The 27,158-nt window shown below is 37.1% G+C and overlaps 1 protein-coding gene across 2 annotated transcripts in view; it reads right to left on the bottom strand.

The window, feature by feature from the left end:
• Nucleotides 1–12,497: 12,497 nt before the first annotated feature.
• FNIP2 (folliculin interacting protein 2) overlaps nt 12,498–27,158 on the bottom strand; it is a 63,879-nt gene continuing 49,218 nt past the window's right edge. For both annotated transcript variants that reach the window (XM_014062311.2, XM_087724662.1), the window contains 5 exons: nt 24,624–25,821; nt 20,233–20,389; nt 16,999–17,199; nt 15,898–16,013; nt 12,498–12,984 (listed from right to left, as the gene is read on the bottom strand). In XM_014062311.2, coding sequence (XP_013917786.2) covers nt 12,906–12,984; nt 15,898–16,013; nt 16,999–17,199; nt 20,233–20,389; nt 24,624–25,821 — 1,751 coding nt within the window. In that variant the 3' untranslated portion in view covers nt 12,498–12,905. The remainder of the gene's footprint in view (nt 12,985–15,897; nt 16,014–16,998; nt 17,200–20,232; nt 20,390–24,623; nt 25,822–27,158) is intronic.

Raw genomic sequence — 27,158 nt, 5'->3', positions numbered from 1 at the left:
GTTAATTTAATAGCCCATCACAAATTGAATGCAATGAATTAATAAATTGCTTTCCAAAGTGAAGTATTAGCCTGGGGCATACTATAAGATTCCATTTACTAAAATGATTTTAGATTGTAGTTAGCTTTAATTCAGAAATGCAATTTAACCTAACCAGAATAAACACACACAAGGTGGTAGGCTGGGGAATCCTGCAGAGTACAAAGTTTAGCAGTTTTGGCTACCGTTGTAAGTGCTTCAGTATGTTGGTCACTGCATATTTGGACCAGGCCAATAATAATATCTCAGAGTTCATGGTCTTTGAAATAATATTACATTTTATAGCTATAAAATACTGGCAACTAATTTTAATTGCATTTGAAATATCATGGAATGTATCCAGCACTATGATCAAATGTATTTTAAAAAACATTGGCATATGCTAAGTCAAAAAAATCAAAAATGTAAAAATATATAAATGTTCACATATTCTAATGCAATAGTTTATCTTCATATTTTTAATATCATATGAACTTGATTCCTGTTTCTTTATATGTAGCAGTGATCTAACTAGTTGGTAGTGCATACCAGTGGTTACATGCATTCACTTTGGCTAATCACAGCCCCCTCCAATTTTCTAAGCTGTTCACTGAATTCATTCTTAAAGTGAAAGCAAAAAGTTTTAAGTAAAAGTATGTTTTTAGCAGTTATAATTAGAAAGTCCCTATTCTCTAGTCAGATTGAAACTACAACCACAAGTTCCTTATTGATGCTTGATTTCCTTCAGAAGTCAATTATCCCAAGCACTGAAAAAGAGGAAGACAAACAGACATCGTAACATCACGGAAACAGTTCTTAAACACCTGAATTGCATAGTTGGATAGACGTTACCTCCCTCCTGTGGCTTATAGAAAACTGAATCGTATCAGAGTAGTAGTAAAGTTTCAAGAGTTTTGTATAATGCCATCTTCAGTTGTCTTGTGGAAGTGTGAGGGCTGGTGGATGGAGCAAACATTTGGAACATATACCCCTAGCAGAGCTTTAAGAGAAGCGAAGTAGGGTAACATTGGATTTAGGGTTACGCCATTAAGACCATCTACATCCTGGCAGAGACGGAACTTGTTCATAATCTTGCTGGACAGTTTTTATAAAAATTCTTAAACTAATGCCGATTCTCATTTCCATCAAAGCTTTAGTATGTTTATTTATTATCCTATGTAATGTCCTCAGGAAAGAAAGAAACTCAATGAATAGATCTGTATGGTAATCCAATGTATATTCTTCCCTATATTGAAATTTGGGAGCCATAATTACTGAGGAGACCATTTCTTCCCTGTTTTTTTCTATCTATTCTATCTGATCTTTCTGGAGGGTTATGCTCCAGCTCCCATTAGCTTAGGACTGGTGGGGCCCAGATGATTTTTTCCCCTGCAATAGTGCCTGCCCACTGGATCATTCTCCTTCCAGAGATCGGGATGGACTTGACACTGCTGGCCTTTCTTAAGGCCTCAGAGATCTGGCTTTGTGCTCAGGCCTGCGGCCCCAAGTGCATGAAGGGATCGTCCTGACTGTTTGGATGATTGTTGGTTTTCTTGGCTGCTGTATATTTTATTTTTGTATATTTGTTTTTATTGTACACTGCCCAGAGTCATTGTTGAGCTAAAGAAATGACTTTTAAATAAAGAAATGATTTATTTCTTTTTGCATGCATATTATACAGCTATCCCAAGTATATAGTAACAATTTCTCCACACTGCATGCAGACACCAAGTAGATACTAGTTTTCTCCAGACTAGTATAATGAGCATAAATGTTAATGTCAGCAATTAGACTTATATACCACTTTACAGCCCTCTCTAAGCTGTTTACCGTCAGCATATAGCCCCCAACAATTTGGGTTCTCATTTTACCCACCTCGTAAGGATGAAGGCTGAGTCAACCTTGAGCCTGGTGGGATTTGAAATACCAAATTGCAGCAGCCAGCAGTCAGTACAAGTAGCCTGCCGTACTGTACTCTAACCACTGCGCTACTGAGGTTCTATGACTGTGATGGCGAACCTATGGCACACATGCCACTTGAGCAATATTTGCCATCAAGGCAGCCCGCAAGTCAGCTGATTTTTGGCCTTCCGGAGAGCCGGGGGAAGCCATTTTCGCTCTCTCCAAGCTTCAGGAAAACCTCCGGAGCCTAGAGAGGGCAAAAAAGAGGCCCAACAGGACAACCGGAAGTTTGTTCCCAAACTTCCGGTTGGGTCATTGGGCTGTTTTTCGCCCTCCCCAGGTTCCAGAGGTTTTCCTGAAGCCTAGGGAGGGCGAAAATGGCGTCCGCATCCTCTCTGGAGGCCGGGGAAGGCCTTTTTTGCCCTCCCCAGGCTTGAGGAAAGCCTCTGGAGCCTGGGGAGGGTGACAATTCCCCCTCCCCCATGCGGGAGTCGCTCACGCATGTGCAGGTGAGTCGCTGATGTGGGGGGGGAGGTCATGCGTGCATATGCAGATGGGTGGGCGCACGTGCTAGCGCACGCACATTTTTGCCACACCTTTAGAAAAAGATCAGCCATCACAGCTCTATGATAATGTTAATTATGGCTTCTTCTAAACAAAACGTAGAAATGCATCTCGTTTTGTATTTTTTCCTTTCTTCACTGTAAACATGGAGGCTGCAATATGCAAGAAGAATTGCATACGTGCAATTGTGGAACTCGTATGATATTTGCAGCAGTTGTCAATAATTTTTTTCTACAGCCGCTGTAACTTTGAACTATTGTTAAATAAACACTTGTAAGTTGAGAACTACCTATAATTCTGCGCTGCTCACAGTGGTATTATTAGCCAAGGTTTATCCCACCTTCATTTTATATATACAGTAAGTGACAAAAATAATTCTCCTTCTGTTTTCCCCATAATAACCCAAATTATGTTTGTTTGATGGAACCAATAACGTAAATAAAGGCTTGCTCCATGTATCTAGAAATATATAAGGAATGTCCTTTTACACGGTTGCAATTTTTTATAGCAATAGCAAGTTATACCGCTTCATAGGGCTTTCAGCCCTCTCTAAGCGGTTTACAGAGTCAGCATATTGCCCCCAACAATCTGGGTCCTCATTTTACCCACCTCGGAAGGATGGAAGGCTGAGTCAACCTGAGTCAACCTTTATATGCCTAAATGTGAACTTTCAGAATCATGTGGCATATAATGCAGCTTGATAATATGCAAAACAGCTTGGAAAAAAGGCAAATATAATGATGTGGCAATAAAGTGTTCTTTTTTTTTTTTAGTTAAAAATTATAAACATTTTTAATTAGACTAAGTTTCACTGCTTTGGCAGGTGGGAAGAGTATTTGTTCATAAAAACCACTTGCAAAAGCTATAGACGCTGAATAAACAAGAACCTTATTCTTGTTTTCAGGCCAAATAATTGCTTACTGCTTATCTTGTAGATTTAGAGGAAGAATTCTGCTGAATTTGCTGCTTGAAGCAACATAGAAAGTAAAGAGTAAACTGCGACCATGAATTTCATTATTGGCTAGAAAATTATTAAGAGAGCAAGTACAGGTTTATTTTAAAAAGCAAAATTAGCACTTTGTTCTTTACGACAGGGATTAAGAATATCTCAAGAGGCATTTTTTCTAGAAATCGAGAAAGATTTTGGGAATGATTATTAATAGCAAACCCACCCACCCCCCAACAATAGCAACCAAAAAGCTACCCTAATTATCCCAGGGAATAATAAACAATGCTACCATCTCTTATTAGGATCACATCATTAGTAACCACTTCTTAGGATAAAATATACCAGTCTTTTTTAAAGCAAATATTAGCTGCTCATAAAGTTGGGGTAGGGGTAATTCTCTCCTGTTTTTCTATTGAATTCTATTACTATCTATCATCCAGTTTTCACTGTTCACAGAAACTGGAGAAGCTTTTGTTCTCCTTGTCCATTCCTAGTAAGCATGTCTACTATTAATACAAATTAAAAAGAAAATTATTACCTAGGTGATTATTTGATCGTAACTGTTGTATTCCTTGTAGTACTTTATATGCATGTTAAGATTCAAATAAAACTTCATTATTTATATTGAAATTATTTCAAATGCAAGATTTCAATGAACCAAACAGAGACCAATCAGCAGTCTCACAATTACAGTAATTCTGTTCTGCTTTTGAATGTGTGCACAATTCTCATTTGAAAGGAAAAGATGATTTAGAACACATATGGGCACATATATTGCACCTGTCAACAATTCCACAAAGCTTCATCTTTTTCTGGTATTACATGCCAGCAAACACTTGCTCCCATGAGATTTACAGGATGTGCTGGCAGAAGTGACATGCGTGCTTCATAGGGGTGTCAAATTTTTTCAACTTTCAACCTCCAAACATTAGGGGGTGTTCAAAAGGTGTGACATGCCTTGGGGATCGTAAAGATATTTTGGTTACTTTAATATAATTTAGATGTGCTTGGTAAGTATCTACATAAATAGAACTTTTTAACATTTTATTTTATTCTATTTCATTTAAAAAATGGTCAATCTGCATTTTCCCACTGAATCCACTTTCTCCAAAATATGGGTAAATCAAGAGACCCGTTCTTGCTATGATTTTGGATTAAGATGATTATCCAAACTATTACCTGCTATGCCACTCTGAGATAGCTATGTATATAACACTGATACACAAATAATACAGCAATAAATCTAATGGAACTCAAGAATGCACTGTGGAATTTGAGGTGCCCACTAACTAAAAATTCAAGCTGAAGGATCCATTTTACCATCCTTATTAGGTGTCTTATTAAGATATCGGTAACTAATGTTAATTTCATACATATTGTATTATTTAACATTTCATTTAGGCTGCAACCCAAAAAACACTTCCTGGGATGGTCGGTCTTTCTCTTTTTAAAAACATAACAAAGAAAAAAAATTAACAGAGGAAAAAAAACACACACACAAGTATCTCTTTCTCCCCCCCCTCCCTCTATCTTTATCCATCCATCCACAAACATGTTTCAATAAAGAATAACCTTACTTTATTTTAAGTGTCCTTATATAATTTAAATCTTTAAGCAGCTTCATTATTGTAATATCAATATCAAGTCTTCAATCCACTGAGTAATTTGGGCTGTAAACTTCCCTTTCCAATGTTAAAGGACTAGCCTTTTAGCAGTAAATGAAGGGAAATTACAATTTTCATGTAACAGGTGAAAAGAATATGAATGTCTGGAAGTATTAAATCTTATCCCAAGGTCACATTAATATCTGAATCTATTTTAGGACATTGAAAACCATGTTTCAATTAAACAATAATCTGGCTACATCTGCAACAACACAATGATTTACTCATTGCTTTTCTGTATAAACACAATGGGGGTCAAATATTTATTTATTTATAAAATGTATTGGCCTCCCATCTTACCATAGGGTAACATAAATTAATACCTAACTCTGTGTTCCAATTACAGATGGGGAGGGCAGGGGCAAGGTGAGGAAGAGGTGGGATATTTGCTAATCAATCAACTACCTTCACTCTGATGCTCCCGCAGTGGGCCGCTAACTAGCAGAGACAGGTCTTTAGGCTCTTATGAAAGGTTATCAGGGTTGAGGCTGACCCAACATTGAGGGCTAGATGTTCCAGGACGTAGATACAATGGCAGAGAAGGCCCTTCTCCTTGACCCTGCTAGCCAGAATAGTTGGATCAATGGAGCCCATAGCATGCCTCCTTTGCCAGCATAGGTGGGACAGGCCAAGCCCAGTGGGATGGACCCATGTCATGCAATATAACTGAAATATTTTTTGCTGTATAAACTGAAATTTAGTGAGATTTTGATATTCAGGTTACAATATATGGTGGTTTCCAGTTCTTTATTCCATCCAGACTTTATATCCAGACTTGTAAGAGCCAAGGTGGCGCAGTGGTTAAATGCAGCACTGCAGGCTACTGCTAGATCAGCAGTTCAGCGGTTCAAATCTCACCGGCTCAGGGTTGACTCAGCCTTCCATCCTTCCGAGGTGGGTAAAATGAGGACCCAGATTGTTGGGGGCAATATGCTGACTCTCTGTAAACCGCTTAGAGAGGGCTGAAAGCCCTATGAAGCGGTATATAAGTCTACTGCTATTGCTATTGCTATATCAAACCAATATATTAACAAATATTTGTAATAACCGATTGTGGGCTTTTGGCCTTACAGAATTTAGTGATCCACTCTAAAAATGCAAATGTTTATAAGGCTGAAAAAAACCCAGCCCAAATCAAAATATTAATAAATGTAATTATAAATACAGCTAGTAGGGGATAATAAAAATATTTGTTTTAACACTGAAAATGATTAGAACTCATTATTATCTAATAACAAATCAAAGGAAAACTCCTATCCATCCAAATCTTTCATATAGCTATTTCTTCATCAATTCTAAGGTCTAAATTACCCCATACAATTTATTTAGGGTAGAAAAAATAAAATTTCATGTGAACTTTTAAAATACAGTGATAATTATTCAGCAGACTTAGATTAAGTGCTCAAAACCTGAAACATATCTTAATATATAAAATATATTTTTTATCTCATTTAGTCTCAGTTAAGGTACTGTTTTTACTAGAAATCCTCTACCCATGATTCCCATATCATGTAGACTTTTGGCAGATTGTTGAAACACTGGATGTAAGAAAGCCAATTAATTTCTAAAGATCTTGACCTTGAAAATTGCTGGTTATATGCATGTCATTATTTGCAGTTCTTCAAAACATCCCCTCAGAAGCAGCTCATGGGCTCAACAAGAAACAGGTGCATGTCATTTAACGATACTTTGCCAGCATACAGATTACTAATATGTCAGTCATTAAGCTAATCTTATGTCCTCCACCAAGTAGGTCAAAGCTTTTTAACTCTGCTGGTCAATCTGTTTAGCTCTGGCTCCCCCACCCCCCTCTACATAATCCCATATTGCACATCTTAGTTTCATTCCGAAAGTTTCTTTCATGGATGCAATAATAATACAAAGTCTTACGTTTACCTGTTGATCATTCACTGACCTAGCATGTCTTTGTGGATTTCCAGGGTTTATATGTTAAATGTTTTAAAGAAAAAATATATTAATAAACGGAGGTTTATCAAAACATATTCATTGCAATTCCAGGCATTGTTTCATTAGTTAGTTTTTTCCTCCATGCCATCACTCTGCTAAACAACTAATTCCCACAACACTGTCAAGCTATTTAAGTAAGGCTGTATTACTATTATTCTCATCTTTCCTATTACCTATCTCCTCTTCTACTTCTGACTATAACTTTGTTGCTTGTATCTTTACATTTTTTTATTTAGTGTCCTAGTGTGATTTACATTGATTGCTTATTTAGTATCCTATGACTATAACCAAGTGTTGTATCTTATGATTTATGAATGTATTTTTATGACTATGATCATGATTATTACTTATAGCTTTTATGTACAATGAGAGCTTATTCACCTGACAAATTCCATGTGTGTCCAATCACACTTTGCCAATAAAGAATTCTATTGAAATATTTTTTAAATCCCCATAAAGCATTAGATTTTAAAGTTTAAGCCATTGTAATTCAGTGCAAGTTTCATCTTTCCAAATTATTTAAGGGGCATCAATCATGCTCACCATGAAATATCTATAAAGTTATTTTAAAATGTAGTACATACAGTAATACAGACAAAACTGATAAAAGAGCTAGCTAGTCTTTCCATTCTTATAAGCAAAAGTGTTTAGTAAATGAGCAGAGATACCTGCTTGCCTTGATTTATTCTTTCTACAATGCTTAAGAACATTCATACAGCATCTACTCTTCCTAATACATCTTATCTCATTCTGCCCTTGGGGATTCAATCAATCAGAATAGAACTGGAAGGGACCTTGGAGGTCTTCTAGTCCAATCCCCTGCTTAAGCAGGAGACCCTACACCATTTCAGACAAGTGGCTATCAAATACTCTCCTGCTTATGCGGGGCTAGCGTGCCAATGTGACAATCAAGACGGCTTTTTTTGCCACACAATTGTTGACAAACCAGTTGAAGATCTTCTGATGGGAGAAAAAAAAATACACTTTCAATTTAGAGAAGGTCAAGCACAGAGGTGGGTTCCTACCAGTTCGCACCTATTCGGTAGAACCAGTTCGTCAAATCTACCGAACCGGTTAGAAGAGGTTCCACCAGTGGACCCGGAAAGCAGGCCACACCTACAGAAGAGGTTCCAAAAAAATTTGAAACCCACCACTGGTCCTTGGATATAATTATTCTACACTATCATGCTCATATTTATAAAACTCAGTGCCTCTGTGAAAGGTAAGGATGACTACTGCATTTGTGGTGCAATCAGAACATAGTGTGTGTTGAAGTTGTTTTAACGCAAACCAAAGATGCCTTTTAAAAAACAAGTTTACATTATATTCTTATGCATGCCAGTGCTGTGTGTGAGGTAATTTAAGGTAGTTCTGACAAGTGTCGTTGGCATCTTCATATCCGGTCACATGGGCGGCAAGCCACTCCCATCCGGTCACATGGGTGGCAAGCCACTCCCACAAAGGAGGCCACACCCACAGAGTAGGTTCGAACAATTTTTGAAACCCACCACTGGTCAAGCAGGAGATACTATAACTCAGTTCAAGTCTTGTCTATTTGCAGTTTAATGGGAACACTTCTGATTTTCTACACGTCTCTCATCAGTTTGCATCTGCACTTTACAATCTGACTTCTGACCACTGAGGAGATACAAACTGAAATCAAGCAGTGAAGACTTACAAACACATTGAATACGTACAGTCTTGCTTAAGGTAACATTTCTTAATTTGCTAACACTGTAGCTCCTACCTTGACTGCCATAAATTATGAAACTAGAGAATAGCAATAGCAATAGCAGTAGACTTATATACCGCTTCATAGGCCTTTCAGGCCTCTCTAAGCGGTTTACAGAGAGTCAGCATATTGCCCCCAACAATCTGGGTCCTCATTTTACCCACCTCGGAAGGATGGAAGGCTGAGTCAACCCTGAGCCGGTGAGATTTGAACCGCTGACCTGCTGATCTAGCAGTAGCCTGCAGTGCTGCATTTAACCACTGCGCCACCTTGGCTCTTAGAGAAAATGGAGGATCTATTCCCCACGCACATGTTAGAAGCAGGAACAAAATAATTCTGTCAGTCTGATAGTGGAACAGAATAGAAATAATATTTTAGTAGTAGTTTATTCACAAAATAAAAGTTATTGCACTAACCCCCCCACCCCCCCACCCCGGTTAACATTTGATAACTGCCCATTTATAACCAAAGAAGCTCCCACAGTTTGACACTAGTACCCATACTCACATGTAGTGCTTGCAGTCTCTCTCTGGAGATATCCTATAGAACTCTGTGTCTTTCCTTAGTAAGTAACGTATTACTTAACTCAAGGAATCCAGTTTATTGACCCAATTTGTGAAAGAGTAGTTATGCTTGGAAAAACAGAGCTATTTATGGTGGCATTTTGAAAGTCCACTCCTCTTCAGCAATTATCAGCTCATTTCAGACGAGATTCCCAAAATATTCCCAAAGTCTTTAAATATCAGACGTCAACATACAAAAATTTTAAATGCATTTATTTATACAGGCAGTCCTCAACTTACAATTCATTTAGCGACTGTTCAAAGCTACAATGGGTCAGTGACTTATAACCTATAAAAATGACATAGGTCATTTGATCATGGTCACGTGATCAAAATTTGGACGCTTGGCAACTAGCTCATATTTATGACAGTTGCAGTGTCCCAGGGTCATGTGATGACTTTCTGACAAGCAAAGTCAATGGAGAAGCCAGATTCCAATTACCTCCAATTACCTCCTCTAGACCGATTAGATCCCACAGATTAGGCCTCCTCCGAATTCCATCCGCCGGCCAGTGTCGACTGGCGACTACCCGGAGGAGACCCTTCTCTGTGGCCGCTCCGACCCTCTGGAATGAGCTCCCCGTGGAGAATCGAACCCTCACCACCCTCCAGACCTTCCGCAAAGCCCTTAAAACCTGGCTATTCCGACAGGCCTGGGGCTAAAAAGCTTCTACCCCCTTCTCGAATGGTATGACTCTTGTGTGTTTTAAATTATGTATTGTTGCGTGTCGTTTTAATTTTTGTCTGTATCCCTCTCCCTTGGTTGAGTTGTGAGCCGCCCTGAGTCCCCTTCGGGGGAAAAGGGCAGCATATAAATAAAATAAACATTCAGCATTCAACATTCAGATTCACTTAACAACCATGTTACTAGCTTAATAACTGCAGTGATTCACTTGACAACTGTGTTAAGAAAAGTTATAAAAAATGAGCCATGGTGGCGCAAGAGTTAGAATGCAGTATTGCAGGCTAGTTCGGCTGAGTGCCAGCAGTTCGATTCTCACCAGCTCAAGGTTGACAGCCTTCTATCTTTCTGAGGTCAGTAAAATGAGGACCCAGATTGTTGCAGGCAATAGGCTGACTCTGTAAACTGCTTAGAGGGCCGTAAAGCGTGATGAAACAATATATAAGTCTAAGTGCTACTGCTAAAATGGGGCAAAACTCAGTTAACAAATGTCTCACCTAGCAACAGAAATTTTGAGCTCAGTTGTGGTTGTAAGTCAAGGACTACCTGTATTACAAGTTACTTATCCACATTTTTAAAATAAGCTAACAGAATTTTTTTCTGCTTCCATTTTTAAAAAACCACCCGTGTTTTACATTGGAAAATATAACCTACAGATATCTGAAAATATATGGCCCATTTTCAGAATCCTACCCTTACTCTACCAAGTTTGCTTATTTTTGTTTTACATATAAAATACTGTTATACCATTTAAAAACTTGAGAATCTTTCAAATTGTGGATACTAATTCTATTATGTCAGTTTCCGTTTTCCTCCTGCACATTTATCAGTTTAAACCTATTAAAAAATCTAAAGCTTAAGTCAATAAAAATCATCCATGAATAATAAAAATCATCCATGAATAATAAAAATCATCCATACTGTAGATTCTGTCCTGCAAATGCTTGAGCACAATTCTTCAACAAAAGCAGAAATTTGAGATTCACCTTAGTAGCAATTTAACTGAGGTAGTATTATTTAAGGTGGAAAGTTTATTTTCCCTAAAAACACAATTCTAATCTAGGTTATTTTTCAATTAAATATGATGGAAACTACCAATACTTTTTAAAAGTGTTTATCTACTAATGTATTATTAGATAATTATTATCTTATATCTGGGTTAACGTACCGTTAATGCAAATAGAATGTATATCCTGAAAAGGTATGTAACGAAATTTAAAAACTAGCCCCAGTATTTTACTTTTCATAATGGAGCCTCAATTTAAAAAGAAATAATGTTTCTTCCTCTTTTTTTAAACGGTGATTTGCAGCAGGTATAACAACATGTAGGGAATAAAGCTATATGCCTAGATGCTATAAATTAGGAATGTCAAAACATCAAAGGATTAAATGTTGTAATGAAAGCTTTGATGAGCTGAACAATAAATAAAAAAGGAAAAAGAAGGAAATTGCATAATATTAAGTGATTACATGGATACATACATGCATCAAAAGTTACCAGCACTACTTATGTTGTCTTTATACCTTCATGTAGTATTTGGTCAGTCCAATACAGAAATGTTATTAGAAGAATAAAATAATCTCATCCCTGAACCATTTGAGAGCCTTGTTAAAAGATTCCCTGCTAACTTGCCATGATAATTCAAAGTACTCAATAAACTGTACAGCTTCTGTACTGAACCCTATGCCTTAAAACAGGGATAGGAACATAACGGTTCTCATATAGCTGAATTATACATTTCAGCATCCTTCACTAGGGCAATGTTGATAGGGTAGCTAGGGGGATACAACAATGGAAAGGCTACAGAGTTCTTATCCCCAAGCCAAGTAAAACCCTATATTTCAAAACAATGATGGATATCATATACCTCGTCTCATAAGTTCTTCTAGATTCAGGACAGTGGAAGGCACTGAAAAACTAGTATAAAACGTATAAAAAGGATTGCTCATTTATCTGTAGTTATCCTAATTAATTGCCGAGTGATTGTTATTATATTTGCCTCTCTTCCCACCTAACATCTTCTGAACATTTCAATCATTTACTTTAAAGGTGAATCCTCTTTATACAGTTTAGCTAGAATTATCAGGGCAATTATATAATTACCATTCAAAATAAACGACCCAGAGTTTATGCAGGTTTATAACTATATTGTTTCTAAACTTTCATTTTTGCTAGTAGCACAGGATACATTTCCACATTTCATCTACTTTTTCACGACCCAGAAATTAGAATTCAAGACGAGGCCTTGCAATAAGCCAAATTTGAAGCAGATGTATGGCAGTCCCCCCCCTTTTATCTACTGATAACACAAAATTATTTTTTTCTTCTTCTTCCTCCTCCTCCTCTTCTTTTTCGAATAAAACTTTTGACTTTCTTTGCCCATTTGAAGAACTAGCCAGCTAATCAACGTTACCTAGTAGCTGAATTCTGAATGCTTCTTCTGAAGAGAGGCAGTTCTGTGCACGCAGGTATATTGGTTTATCATCTTGTTTATATAGACAAAGGAAAGTATACATTCAAACTATTTGCTTAAAACCCGTGATTGAAGAAACTCAGAAAAATATGACAAATGCAAAAGAAGAAAACTGTATTTTTGATAGTCTGTTTAGTTAGCTCCTACACATAAACATCTCCATCATTAATTTTTTAATCCTTTCATTCATTCATTAAAATACAAGGATACATAAACAATATAAAAACCCTGAATATCTTTTATATCATGTAAACGAAAAATCCACTGATAAATATCCACATAAAAGGCAGGAAACCAAATGAGACGTAATGAATTGCTGTCACAAACTCTCTTCTTTTGTGTCTATTATTCACTCCCAAATCTTTGAGAGAACAGAGTTTATCTGTAGCTTAAAGGAGTATTTGAGCTACATATGGTGAATGAGTACTTGCTATTGCAGTTAGCAGTGGCAAGTCATTGGATTCAATCCTAGAAATGAAAATGAGAAAGTGTTAATATCTAAGGTACATAAAGTTATTTAAGCATCCAATGAATTGGAACTGAGTAACACCATCTTTAAAAAATTCCATTCTATATGCATTCACCTTTTTTAACATTATGAGTGTCTTTTCTTCAAAAAAAAAATATGTTCACATTTTTATTAATCTGGGACTATAAATAATAAAGAAGATATTCACATTTAAATGTTCTAAGGCAAGGGTCCCCAACCCCCGGTCCACGATCCATTGGGAATTGGGCCATGCAAATGGCAGGCATGTAAAACCATCCCCTCTGTCCTCCCCCTCCTGTCACTGCCAGCCTGCGGAGCTGGAAAGGTTTCGGGACCACTGTTCTAAGGCTTTTCAAATGATATCATTGATAATCTCTGTATCAGTAATAGAGTAGAGAAGATATACTGGGGGAAAATAGAAATCATATTGACTCTTTAAATCAGGAACAGACATCTTGCAGTCCACTTCCAAATCACTGATTCTGTTTATGCTTCTGTTGCCAAATTGTTGCTTTTAATGCGCTTGGGAATTAAACTCACAGGAAGTGATCACAATAATTGTGCTCAATTAACTTATTACACTTTTAACTAAATTAAAAATAAATCAAGTTTAGGATTTATGTATGGGAGGAAGACTTTGTGTTGATGAGAGAAAATACTGTTGATATGGCCCAATACTGGCCTAATGTCATTTAGTTTTAATCCTATCTATATTACATACGTTTTACACATGCTATACTTTTATGATCTATTTTACATCTATTTTATTTGCTCAATATTGAATATTACTGTATATGTCTTTGAAAATGCTTCGGACATGAATGAAGCATTTATACTGGCACCAGTCACTTTTTTATGGTGGTGGTGGTGGTGAGAGCAGCCTTCTGGGACACTATTTAAAGGTCAAGTACAGATTGGGCTTCCAAGGAAGGACTGATGGCAGATTAAACATCCCTATGGGGGATGGGGAGCTCCGTATGTGGGAACGGCATTGTAGTGGAATTGCCAGACAGGTTCTGGCTGATGAAAATCTCTTCAGAGGAAGGAGAGACCCCTGGAATAATCTATTTGTGCTCTGAAAGAGCTGCTCCATGTGAGGAGGCCACAGGAGTTCAGCTACTTGTGGTCAATAGCAACTTGAGCAGCTTGGGAGTCAAAGGTTTATAAGTGCTGTGCAGCCTTGATTGATTGGCAATTAAATTAATTGACTTTTGATTGGCAAAAGTCTTTCTTAAACACCTTTAAACTTAATTACTTTATAACCTACGAAAAATATTTCACACAGCAGTAAAAATCAAAGACTCATGGTGAATGCATTTTTTTTTTAGATTTGAAGGGAAGGGGAAATTATTTGAAATAATTTTAACTTAAAAGCAAAAATCTTAGCAAAACTGTGATCCAAGAAAAATTTAAAGACATAAAGGGGACATGGCATAAAATAAACACCCAGAATAAAAACTTTTTCTTGTGAAAATGCCTTTAAAATAGCAATAGTAATTAGCCTAACACACTGGATCTTTGTGGGAATGCTGACAGGTTATTAAGGATAGTACAAGTAGTCCTCAACTTATGACCATAATTGGAACCAGATTTTTGGTCATTGAACAGCATTGAGACACCTACATAACTGCTTTGCCAAATGACCGCAAACCCATCTCTCCCAGCTGCAGTCATTGAATGGATTGCATGAGTGATTAAAGGGGGCAGAGTGAAAGACCTGCCTGCTAAAAGAGGGAAGACAGCTCTCTTCTGTGTACAGAAGGACCTCTTGTGGTGGGCTGCAGAAATGAAGCTCAGATTTTGGGGATTCAAACTTCATTTCTGCAGCCCCTTGGTGGAGTTTCCCTTGCCTCTGCGTGGAAGGGAACATATGCACCGGGCTGGAGAAACAAAGCTCAGATCTTCACAATCCTTGCTTCATTTCTGCAGCCCAATGTAGGAATTCCTCTGCTCTTCATGTGCAGCAGGAAATTCAGGTGGATTCTGAAGATCTTCTTTTCTGTAGCCTGACAAAGGATTTCTACCACTACCACACCACCCCCAATACATGGAAGGGAAGGAAAATTTTTGGCAGGTGGCAGCAGTTTGCAATCTTCCCTGCCAGGAGGGAAACCTGAAGACCAATTGTTGACCCTCCATTGCATTGAAAATATCTTGTTAGTAACCATGATTAAAATTATTACTCCAAGATGCTCTTAGAGCAAGGAAAAGAACATCCTCCCCTTTTTAATTTTAACTATTCAGAAATAAAAATGCAGCAATTATTACTATTATTACACTACACCTACATCTCCTGACATGCTTAAAACAAGATATCCTTATCTTAAACACAGAAATAATTTAAATTGATACATTTCCCCTTCTCAATCCATTTTTTAATTTTTATATTTTTATATTTTAATTGGTTAGACTTATTGCCTTGCATGAACAGTATTGACCAATATGTTTATTACAAATAATGGGACCCCTCCAGTGGACATGAGCTTTTAGATTAATAGTTTGTGATCTAATTATTTGGTTTCCTGGTGTTTTGCCAACAATTGTGGCTGGCATCTTCAGAGCTGAAAGTCACCTGTTCTGCAGTGGACTTGTTGGCAACTCCTTCCTAAATTCAATATTGATAGAGTACTCTGCATATGAGAGAGTCCTTGAGAGCATCTGCCTTTTAAAATTTCATTTTGTTCAGAAAGTAAAGGAAGACTAGAAATTTCATTTAATATAATAGGTAAGTTTGATTTACAGATGGTCAGTGCAACACACACACAGACACACACAAAATACATCTTTCACAGAAAACCTGGCACAAGATTTAAAAAAACCATGTATCTTGAATATTGAGTGAAAGATGAGTAAAAACAACAGCCTTAGGTTTTAACTTTAGCAGCACTCACCCCAATACCACTCCAAGCTCTTTCACATGAACTCTTGTTTGTCCTCGCAAATATTTAGATAGCATTGTGCTTTTATGGTACATTTCCTGTAGGCGATCCTCAAGGTGCATTATACACTGTAAGCAGAAGGAGAAACCCAGAGAGATAAAATCAAATAAGAACATGGGTGTCAAACTCGTGGCATCACATTGCCATCACTTGATGTTTCACGATGTTTTCCCCCTTCATGGAGCTGGGGTGGGCGTGGCCTGCATGTGATACATCTGGCCCGTGGGCTGCCAGTTTGACACTCCTGATTTAGAGGAACAAGCTTCTAATGAAGCCAAGATTAATCAAGCACTGCCTAAGCCTCCTAGGAATATGTCCACTCACATGTCCCAACATATGAGGGCTCCTTCTTTTCAATCTTGTCATCTTATAGGATCCAGGAGGGTATGCTTTGTCAGTGATTGCCCCATTCTCTGGAATGATCTCTCACCTGTTCTACACCCCCCCCCCCACACACACAAAGACATACACACATATACAACAGACCCCAATATTTCTAGCCTTTAGGAAAGTCACAGATCTAGCTCTTCCCTCAGGCATTCAGGGCCAATTGAATGAGAATCCCTCCTTTTGTTTGTTATGTGCTTGTCGCCATTTTATCGTTATATACTGTAATGGCTTACTGTTACATAGTGAGCTTTTTCTTTTTTAATCTATTGTGGAGTTTTTTTGTTTTGTTTTATGCTGTCCAGAGTCACATTCTTACGGAAGGATGGATGAATTTGAGACAATATGAGTGGGTAAAAATATTTTCCTTTTATCTGGTAGCTCATATGATATAAAAGATGTGGCCACCACCAGCCAGATTAGAAAAACAGGACCACAGTCATAAAACTTCCTGAAGAAGAGTTATCAGTTCTTCACAATTGCAAAGGTGAACTGTTAGATTAACATAGTTAACATATAGGAAAAGAAAGCATTAGTCACCACAGTGCCTCGTCTAAGTCTGAAAATCAATGTAGAAATACATGCAATTCAAAAGCCTGGATCACATCTTATCTTTCCTCTTTATCTATATTTATTGAATGCACGTGCTTGTAAATGAGTACTTACAAAGTCAGCAGAAAGATTGAGCTTGTAAAGTTGTAAAATATACTGTAATAAAGACGATACTAGGCTGGAGACGAGGACATCTTTGCCTAGTTTTATACTGTCAGTCATCTTTTTCTGGCTAGTAGCCACCTGAACTGTCCATTTATCAGTATCTGCTATAATGTAAACAGCTTCTGCGATAGATTCATCTAGTACAGGATGCTGTAAAACACACAACAAAACGAAGTGAAGCAAGACATTTTATTTATGTATTTAGTTAAAAAAATTATGCAGTTTCCATCTTATGTCAAAATCTGGATGGTTCCCATTTTCAAAAAAAAAAAAAAAAGCCCTGTATTAAGGGTCATTTTGAATTCAAACTTAAGAATGAAACCTGCATTCTATCTAGCATAATAGAAGAAACATTTGGCAGCCAGTAAATATACTTAATTTAGTCAGATGTTATCGAACCATTTCTGCAAAGAATGCGCTCACAGCCAAATGAAGGGAAAAGCTTGAGAGTAATTTATGCAATGATAAACCTCTATTGCGTAATAATAGATTAATATAGAGAAATATGCTTTTAAAATCATCTTTTCAGATGTGTTTTGTGCTAGAATGTTTACTTGTTTCAGCGCAGAGATTAGATGCAGATACGAACAGGGGCCCTGCCTTTAACTATACAGGGCTGGAAATCTGTATGTACATATGTAGCGTTTTCTGGACCAGGACAGAGTAGAAATGCAGAACATAGAGCTGCACGGATTAGAAAGGGGAACAATTGAAAGCTTTCTAGACAAAAAGAAAATTTTCATTTTCTAGCTGTTCTAATTAGAAAAGTGAGGGATAGGGAAGCCAGTTTCATTGCAACAGTCACAGCAATATTAAATCAGGGTTTCGGTCGGAACCCTGACACCTAAATTGCACTTTGACTTCGAGTAATTCACATTCTGATTCAGTTAGATTAAATCTCAATTAATTTTAGACTATAATTCTATAAGCTGCAAACTTTTAAAATCAGATTTGCATTATAAAGGGAATCAGTGAGGCAGTGGTGGGTTTCAAAAAAATTTGGAACCTACTCTGTGGGTGTGGCCTCCTTTATGGAAGTGACTTGCCGCCCGTGTGACCTGGTGGGAGTGGCTTGTCGGCCATGTGTTCTCTCTCTCTCTCTCTCTCTCTCTCTCTCTTTCCTTCCTTTTGTCTCTCTGTCCTTTTTTTCTTTTTTTCTTTCATCTCTCTCTCACTTTTTCTTTCTTTTTTCTTTTTTTATTTATTTCTTCCTTTCTTCCTCTTTTTTCTCTCTCTGTGTCTGTCTTTCTCTCTCTGTGTGTGTGTATGTGTGTGGCAGTGGTGGGTTTCAAAATTTTTTGGAACCTCTTCTGTAGGTGTAGCCTGCTTTCCGGGTCCACTGGTGGAACCTCTTCTAACCGGTTCGGTAGATTTGACGAACCGGTTCTACCGAATAGGTGCGAACTGGTAGGAACCCACCTCTGCAGTGATGCCTTCCTTCACTTGACCCAGTTCAATGTACTTCTAGGTGCAGAGAAAGTTGTCCTGGGCCCAAAGAAATTTGGAATCAAGGACTAGCAGCTTTCTTGATACTTACTTTCCTATTGAATTTTCTACAGAGGTGCATTCTGCAAAGTAACTCTTAATATGACTGAATTAATATGAGTTAACATGATTGAAAGGCAAGGCGGACATACTACATTCTAGGAGAACTCCTCCTCCAAATTAAATTTTGGAATCTGAAGGAGGTTAATCTTCCTTATTTGTTGCCAGTTATAAGGCAGATACTTTTTGCAAGGTCACAAAGAAAGGCCTCTAAAGGCAAGCAACTTCACTAGGCTTGTTCCTAGCCTAAAAATATACTTCCTTTCTCAGAGACGAACATTTGATTTTGACTAGAATTGATAAAAGTCACTTGCAGACCTATTCTGTATCAGGTGGTCGACTACTCTAATTGTAAAATTTAATAAATATTTTATTTATTCATTCATGAAATTTATAGACTGCTCAAAACATCACAACTCTGTGGCTTACAAAATAAAATGACACAAACAACAATATACATAACGTTTAAAAAAAAAAAGTCTGGAGAAACACCACCATTTAGACGACCGTAAATAGAATGGGTCTGTAACCCACTCTAACCCACGGTGACCCAAGGAACAGCCAAGGCTTTAAGGAACCGTTTAAATAAGATAGTTATAGTTATAGTTAGTTATAGTTTTATTGATTTGTATGCCGCCCACTCCCGAAGGACTCCGGGCGGCTTACAATAAAACAAGGGAGGGGAATAATACACAAACAACATTAAAATATACAACAGTCACAATCTCCGGGGGGCTGAATATTACGAGAGCCCCCCGGCCTGCTGGAGCAGCCAGGACTTAACAGCTTTGCAGAAGGCCGGGAGGGTAGTAAGGGTCCGGATCTCCACGGGGAGATCGTTCCAGAGGGCTGGCGCTGCAACAACTCCCCCGGGGAGTCGCCAGCCGACATTGGCTGGCAGATGGAATCCAGAGGAGACCTAACCTGTGTGATCGAAGGGAGGTGATCAGGATGAGAGATCAGGAGATCAGGATGAGAGCCATACAAATCTCATGAGAAATGATATTCCAGAGTCAGGTGCCTTGACAAGGTAGGACCGCTTCCTGTGCCCCAAAAGATTAGCCTGTTTAATCAATGGAGCACAGAGCATGCCAACTGTGCCAGAAAGTATGGCATGGATAAGAACTACTGAAGACAGCAGCCCCTCAAAAAACAAGGCTTACTCCATGAAGGATTTTAAGGTGATAATCAGCACCTTGAAAGGTGTTAATCGAATTGAACCAGCACTTCAAAAAACAGAGGTGTTACATGAGCATACCATGGCAGTGTTATAATTGCCGATGCTTGCTGCTTTCCAAACTGCTGCAGTTTCTGCGTGATTTTTAAGCCTTACACAGTGATTATAAAATTCACGATAAGATTTACAATTATAAATTATAAATTTATAGTTTATAATTATAACAATTATAATGAAATGACTGCAAGAAAACAACCAAACTGAAGGAGCACCGAGGACTCGTGAATTATAAAAATATGATGTAATCAGAAGAATATGATGTAATTAGAGTGTAACTATTCTTCTATCTGCAAATAGCAAAAATTACAATGGAATGTTACTAATGAAACAAAACCAGTAAGCTTTCCCTTCGTGTTCGAAACATTATTATTAAAGCTTTGCACAGAAATGGACAGACTTACATTTATGGTATGACTCAACTCAGCGGATAAATGTTGCTTAAGTTGTTCATCAGAACTTATTCCATGCAGCACAAGATCAGGCATATAAGAGGTACAATAGCCCCCAAGAAGCGACCTTCCGAAATGTATCATGCTTTGAGAGCTAACTGTGCAAAATCTGAAAATCAAGAATTTACTGATTACTGAATACATCTCAGGGCCTTACAAAAAATAATCAGTATGTACAGTTATCTTGGCAAGACTGTAACATGATCTGAAAGGTTGACATTATGATCTGATTTGTTTTTCAAGATTACAGCTCAAGATGAAAAAAAAATACCATTCACTCTGATATATAAATGTAAATTACTCTTTAGCCTGCAAACCTCTATAACATATTACTGAATCTTTCTCACAGAAAACTGTACACAATTTAATAGAATTCTACCGTGACCCGTCAAAACCGCGCTTGACTAAACCGCGCCCGACTAAACCGCGTCGCTGACGTCATCAACAGGGCGACAACAGCCAGTGCGGAGAAAGAAGGGTGCTTTAAATAGCGCTTTGAAAGCAAGCCGATTCCACTTAAGGTAAGGGTTAGCTTTAGGGTTAGGTTTAGGGTTAAGGGTTAGCATTAGGTTTAGGGTTAGGTTAAGGGTTAGGGTTAGGTTAAGGGTTAGGTTTAGGATTAGGTTTAGGGGGGTTAGGTGTTAATTTTAGGTTTAGGGTTTACAGCGTGCTTCTGTCTCCGCGCTGTTGTCGCCCTGTTTATGACATCAGCGACGCAGTTTAGTCGGGTGTGGTTTAGTCGGGCGCGGTTTTGTGGTGGAACCGAATTCTACAAGTCTACAAACATGACTCCAAAATTCAGACAGATCCAGGCTACATGGATCACCATAACTAACAGTAACAGACTGTGTATATACCACAGTAACTAATTCCATTGTAGAATTAGATTTGATCATAGAAGTAAATACGAAGATCTGTATATTTCATGTGAGAACCTGGTCACTTGATCACCCCCTCTGCCATCTTCTTTTCAGAAGTAGCTAATGATTTACAAATACATTTAGACAAATTTCACACAGAGCACAATGCATCCCATTACAATTTCATATTTTCAAATATATTTCAGTTTCTGAGTTAGTAACGGTACAATTTCTCTATCTACCTTCACAGCCTATAAAATAGGCCACAAATCCAGGAAACAAATCCCATTTTTATAGTGAAAAGTTTTAATTGAATCATTTGAGAGCATTAACCAAAAATGGGAAAATGTAATATAAAAAGATCTATTTGAAACATATTTAGGAAAGGTTTTAACAATGTAGTGGGACATTCCCCTTTCACACACATATGAGAATTCACAATTACAAACATACAGGCTGACTTATCTTGTTAGTATTTTTTTTATCAAACAAATTACGTTTAGACAGCAAATCTGACCTATAGTATACAGGTATTCCTCGACTTACAACAGTTCATTTAGTCATTTGAAGTTACAATGGCTCTGAAAAAAGTTACATATGACTTTTTCACATTTATGACCATTACAGTATCCCCAAGGTCACATTATCAAAATTCAGATGCTTGGCAACTGACTCATATTTATGACAGTTGCCGTGCCCAGGGGTCAATCACCTTTTGTGACCTTCTGACAAGCAAAGTCAATGGGGAAGCCAGATTCATTTCACAACTATGTTACTAATTTAACAGCTGCAATGATTCACTTTTAAAAAAGTCATTAAATGGGATAAAACTCATTCAACAAATGTCTCGATTTACAACTAAAAATCTGGGCTCAATTTTGGTCATAAATCAAGGACTACCTGTAATTAAAACAATTTTAAAATTACTTTATAAACATTATTTTAATAACAAAAACAAGTAATTCTGTGTGCGTATCAGTAAACTACATATACTGTACTTCCTAATAGTTTGATGTGGGAATAATTATGTCGGCTTGCAAAGCCCTCCCAGATTACACATATTAGTTTGGGCTGATTATGATGGGCATCCTTGGGGTAAAACTGAGCTTTGGTTGCACTAGAGCCTACTAGTCAAAATGTACTCAGCTGACTAATACTGACCTAATGACTAATACTGATTATGTGGAAGTGCTGCATGTGACACAGACAAAGAAGGCTGGTCTATACTTTCAGTTCCTACAAAGTAGTTTTTGATAACCTCAATGACCAAAGCCATGAAGTTGACACCAATAGCATCTGCTGAAATTAACTGCATATAGAAGATTGGATTGTGAAAAAAATAGTAACATATGGGAATTAACAAATGAAAATCAAGAAGAAAAAGCAAGTATAAATTTTCATATAGCGTATGAGAATAAAAAATGTAATAACAATAAATTAGAGTAACACAGTTGATAAATACATGCAGGGACATGATAGTTTAGATTTAATTGTAAATGAAAAGTTTAAACGTATGTCAGAAAACATGATAGATAAATAAATAAATATATATATATATAATGGAAGTGTGATCTTCCTCCCATATTTGGGCATACCAGGGGTTGTGACTTTAAATATATACCTTTCACCCTGGCCTGGCTGATAAGGAGTCGAGCTCTGTAGCTCAATGGTTAACACATCTGCCTAAGAGGCAATAGAGCACAGGTTCGATTCCCAGCAAGGGTATGGCTAGCTGATGAGAGCTAAATAGCTTGAAATAGATCTATACTAGTCTCCCTTTATTTATTTATCAGCACAAATATAACAAATGTAACAAAAAGGCAACAGTAAAAAATATTGGGTTTCTGTCTGGATGGTCTCTTGTGACGAGCCAAAGGACAGAGAATGGAAGTGTGATCTTCCTCCCATATTTTGGCATACCAGGGGTTGTGACTTTAAATATATATATATATATATATATATATATAGATAGATAGATAGATAGATAGATAGATAGATAGATAGATAGATAGATAGATAGATAGAGATATAGATATATAGATAGATAGATAGATAGATAGATGATAGATAGATATAGATATATAGATATATAAATATAAATAAATATACATACATACATACATATAGATAGATAGATATAGATAGATAGATATATAGATATATAGATATATAGATATATAAATATAAATAAATATACATACATACATATACATATACATACACATACACATATATATATATAAATCTATCTATCTATCTATCTATCTATCTATCTATCTATCTATCTATCTATCTATCTATCTATCTATCTATCTATCTATCTATCTATCTATCTATCTATCTATCTCCCGGTCATCATAGGTAGGTATAAGAAATTGAAAATTGTTCTACATTTTAAAATTAATGAGTTAACATTGCTGAAATAAGTGCAAATATCTATGTATAGGAGTGTTATCTGTTATTAGGCAGTGATGGTTGGGTATGTCAGGAGAAACTTAAGAGTCAGTTGAATGTAGGGAGAAAAGGGTAGTTATGTGTGTGTGTGATAATACAAGGGACAGTCAAGAATACTTGGGAGCTGAATATATGTGGATCAAATAAAAAAGTGAGTGGCCAGTAAGAAAAAAGTAAGTTGATCTGTTTTGGACATATACTGTAGAGATAATGAACATATGAATAAATATATGAAAGAAAATTAAATGTGTCACGAGGAGAGGGAAAGAGGTGAATAACTGAATAAAGAAAAGGCAATGTATTAATCTGCATAAGGACTTACTGGAAGCAAAGATACAGAATATGGTGAATTATATTGGTATAAAACAGTCTTAGCCATTTTCTTTTATTTTTGTTCATGCCTTTGAATTCTTTGGGTTTCTATTTGTTCCTTCTTTTTTGCACTTCATACAATGTTTCTTTCCCAGAAAGGAAATAACATGATGAGGTAGCATATATGTAAAATATATGTAAAAGCAACAACAAGAAGCATACAATTTTTCCTGTTGCTGACATTAGCACATATTAAAAACTGTCACTATGTTACTTGGGTAAATGCACCTTTCCACAGCTTAAGATTTAAGCGTAAGATTTTATTGTTCTGGCTAAGAATCAGTTGGATCAGATGGAGATGATGAAAAAACAGGGGTTCACCGACAAAAACGCGCCCGACTAAACCGTGGTGACAAAACTGCAAATTCTAAACCGCGCCGTTGAATGAGCCCTGAAGCGCGCCGATAACAGTGTGCCAACAGAAGCGCGCTCTAAACCTAACCCTTACCTTAACTTAAATCGCGCTTCTATCGGCGTGCTGTTGTTGCTGATGACATCGCGGTTTTAGGGCCACGCTTTTGTTGGCACGCTTTTGACGTGCACGCATTTGTCGGGTCACGAAAAACAGGTTATACCTCACAACCCATGCCTCTCCCAACAGTGCAAGAAACTAAAACAACCCCCAGAAGTTCTGGTTATTATTATTTTTTTCTTTACCTTGGCAAAGCCAGTTCCACTTCTAAAAATTCTTCAGGTCTACAGTTAACAGTGACTGACTGTTCATCTGGAATGTACGTGCAACCTTCCTCATCACTGTCCCCAAGAGCGCTATCAGAACTTTCGTTTCTAGGAATGTTCTCCTCCATTCTACAATGGAGTTTGCGTTCAACCTCCCCACAGGGGATGTTCTTAGTAACTGCTTGGCCAGACCTCTGTACATCAGTAGAACTTCCTGAATCGCAGTCAAGAGAATTTCTTGCAAAGTTTTCACAGCTTGTATTATAAACTTGATCAAGTTTTCCAAAGTTTACCCTGCTGACTTCTCCATCAAGAATGACAGACTGTGGAACTGATAGCAACCAAGGTGCCCTTGGCATTTCTGTTTCCCTAACTTTCTGGCTAGTGCAGGTTTTAAGACATTTCTCTTGTGGAGCCCTGGATGTTATATGTAATGGGCCTGAAAGAGCTTTGGTTTTACTTCTGCGTTTCTCCAAAGTTTTGTTTACTTCCATTCTTTGGGTTTCGGAATCAGATTCTGGTGAGGTGGAGCTTCCAATCTGAAAGGTAACTTTTTCCAGTTGAGAATAGACCTGGGCAACCTTCTTGGAATGTGGAACAGCTGTCAGGTTTTGAAACAATTCCCCTGTTATACTGTGCTGCTTGTCCTCATTCATTCTTGCAGTTAAATCCTCTAATAGACCATGCCTTCCACATGCCGTTTCTGAATTAACTAAAGTTTTCCCTTTCTTAATTTCTCCCACAGTTCCTTTTGGAGAGCTAACTCTGGCAAAGCGTGGCGATGCTTCAGAACTGCCCTCGGCATTCAGCCTCTCATGCTTGCCGTTGAAGCAGCCAGATTCAAAGCAGCATTCATGTTCTTCAGCAGCAGCATCACCGCCGTTCTTTTGAGGCAGGACAGGAGGTACAAGAGCAGGTTCGTTTTGAACTGTGACAACCACATAATCAGATTCTTCAACTTCTCCTTTTTCCAGAGTCGTTATAATTTTCCTGCCATTCACAGCTTGCTCTCCTTTGTTAAGCTGCCCATTCCAGATGAGATGATTCTCTTGCAACTCAGAGCACCGTAGGAAATATGTAAGGACGTAGAGAATGCGCTGAACAAAATCCTTACGTTTCCCAACAATTACGGTCCTTGTCATTCTGACTGGTGAACCTACAGCACCATATAAATCACCTAAATAAGGACAGAGAGCAAAGAAAAAAATAATAATTAAAAAAATATACATCAAAGACCAATGCCAAATATCTATTTGTTTAACCTAACTACAAAATGAATGAAAGCACTAAGATATTATTTCATCTTAAATGATAAACCCACACCCCAGTAAAATGATCCAATTTAGTAACTCAATTTTATTATATTTATTTCAGTAGAGGAAGATTAACACTTAACAGAATTTAATTTTCTAAAAACTTTTTTTTTGCTAAATTATGCAAAGAACTGCAATTCAAAAAATATATCTGAAAATGCATATCTCACAGATACGGCAACAAGATGAGACAGCTAAAATCAATCATCAGCATAACTATTATGGTAGCAATTCCTAACTACTGTTAAAACAATCTTCTGCTTTAAGTACTAATAGCATAACTGTGAAATTGAGTTCTGGAAGATCTGAACAAGCCTATCTAGAAATGTTGAAGATGAAATATAATGACTGGATGCCCCAAAACATCCTTTTACTCCACTTCTATTAAGTAGGAGAATTAAATGTCTACTCCAGATTGGGGGTGTGAGAAAGTGATGTGACTTCCCATTTGGGATCCAGAATGATCTTAATGTATATGTCACAATGCTTTTACTGGGCTCTGAGATGAAGTATTATTATAAACCATGGCACTTAAGTGATCCAGATTATGTGTTTCATGAATATATGTGTTTTTTTCCATTTATGTTTCATTAATAAGGATGTCAAAAGAGAATTAAACCCAATTTTGTAGCATGCAAGCTATTTAGCAACCGCTAGAGGGCACGCATCATGATAGTAACAATCTGACTCACAAGACAAACCTAGTTTAATAATTTTCTAATTGGAAGGAACAAGAAGCCATTATATTTCATGCTAGATATTTGAATCTTGTTTACAAAAAAAAAGTCTGGAAAAAGTAATTTATACTTGTCAATGGAATTTTGAATGATCTTCTGGAATACAATTCATAATAATCATTTTACTATAGGTATACTATACTATACTATACTATACTATACTATACTATACTATACTATACTATACTATACTATACTATACTATACTATACGTATATGTATTATCCACTTTAAAGGGATTTATTTATTTATTATTAAATTTATTGGCCTCCCATCTTACTACAGGGAAATTTTTGATTATCAAACCAAAAGTACAGCTATTTCAATCAGAATTTGATTGAAAGCCCTGTTCTTATGGTTGATCTATTTATTTTTAATGTTGCCTCCTGTCATGAACATTTCATGGATTTTTAACTGCTGGAAATCCCAGAGGATTTGGTGGCATAACAAATTAAAATAAATCA

This window comes from Thamnophis sirtalis, unplaced genomic scaffold (genome assembly GCF_051295495.1).
Source record: "Thamnophis sirtalis isolate CommonGarterSnake01/CBP01778 unplaced genomic scaffold, rThaSir2_p1.2 scaffold_10, whole genome shotgun sequence".
NCBI classification, from domain to species: domain Eukaryota; kingdom Metazoa; phylum Chordata; class Lepidosauria; order Squamata; family Natricidae; genus Thamnophis; species Thamnophis sirtalis.
This window is presented reverse-complemented; position numbering and strand designations above follow the sequence as displayed.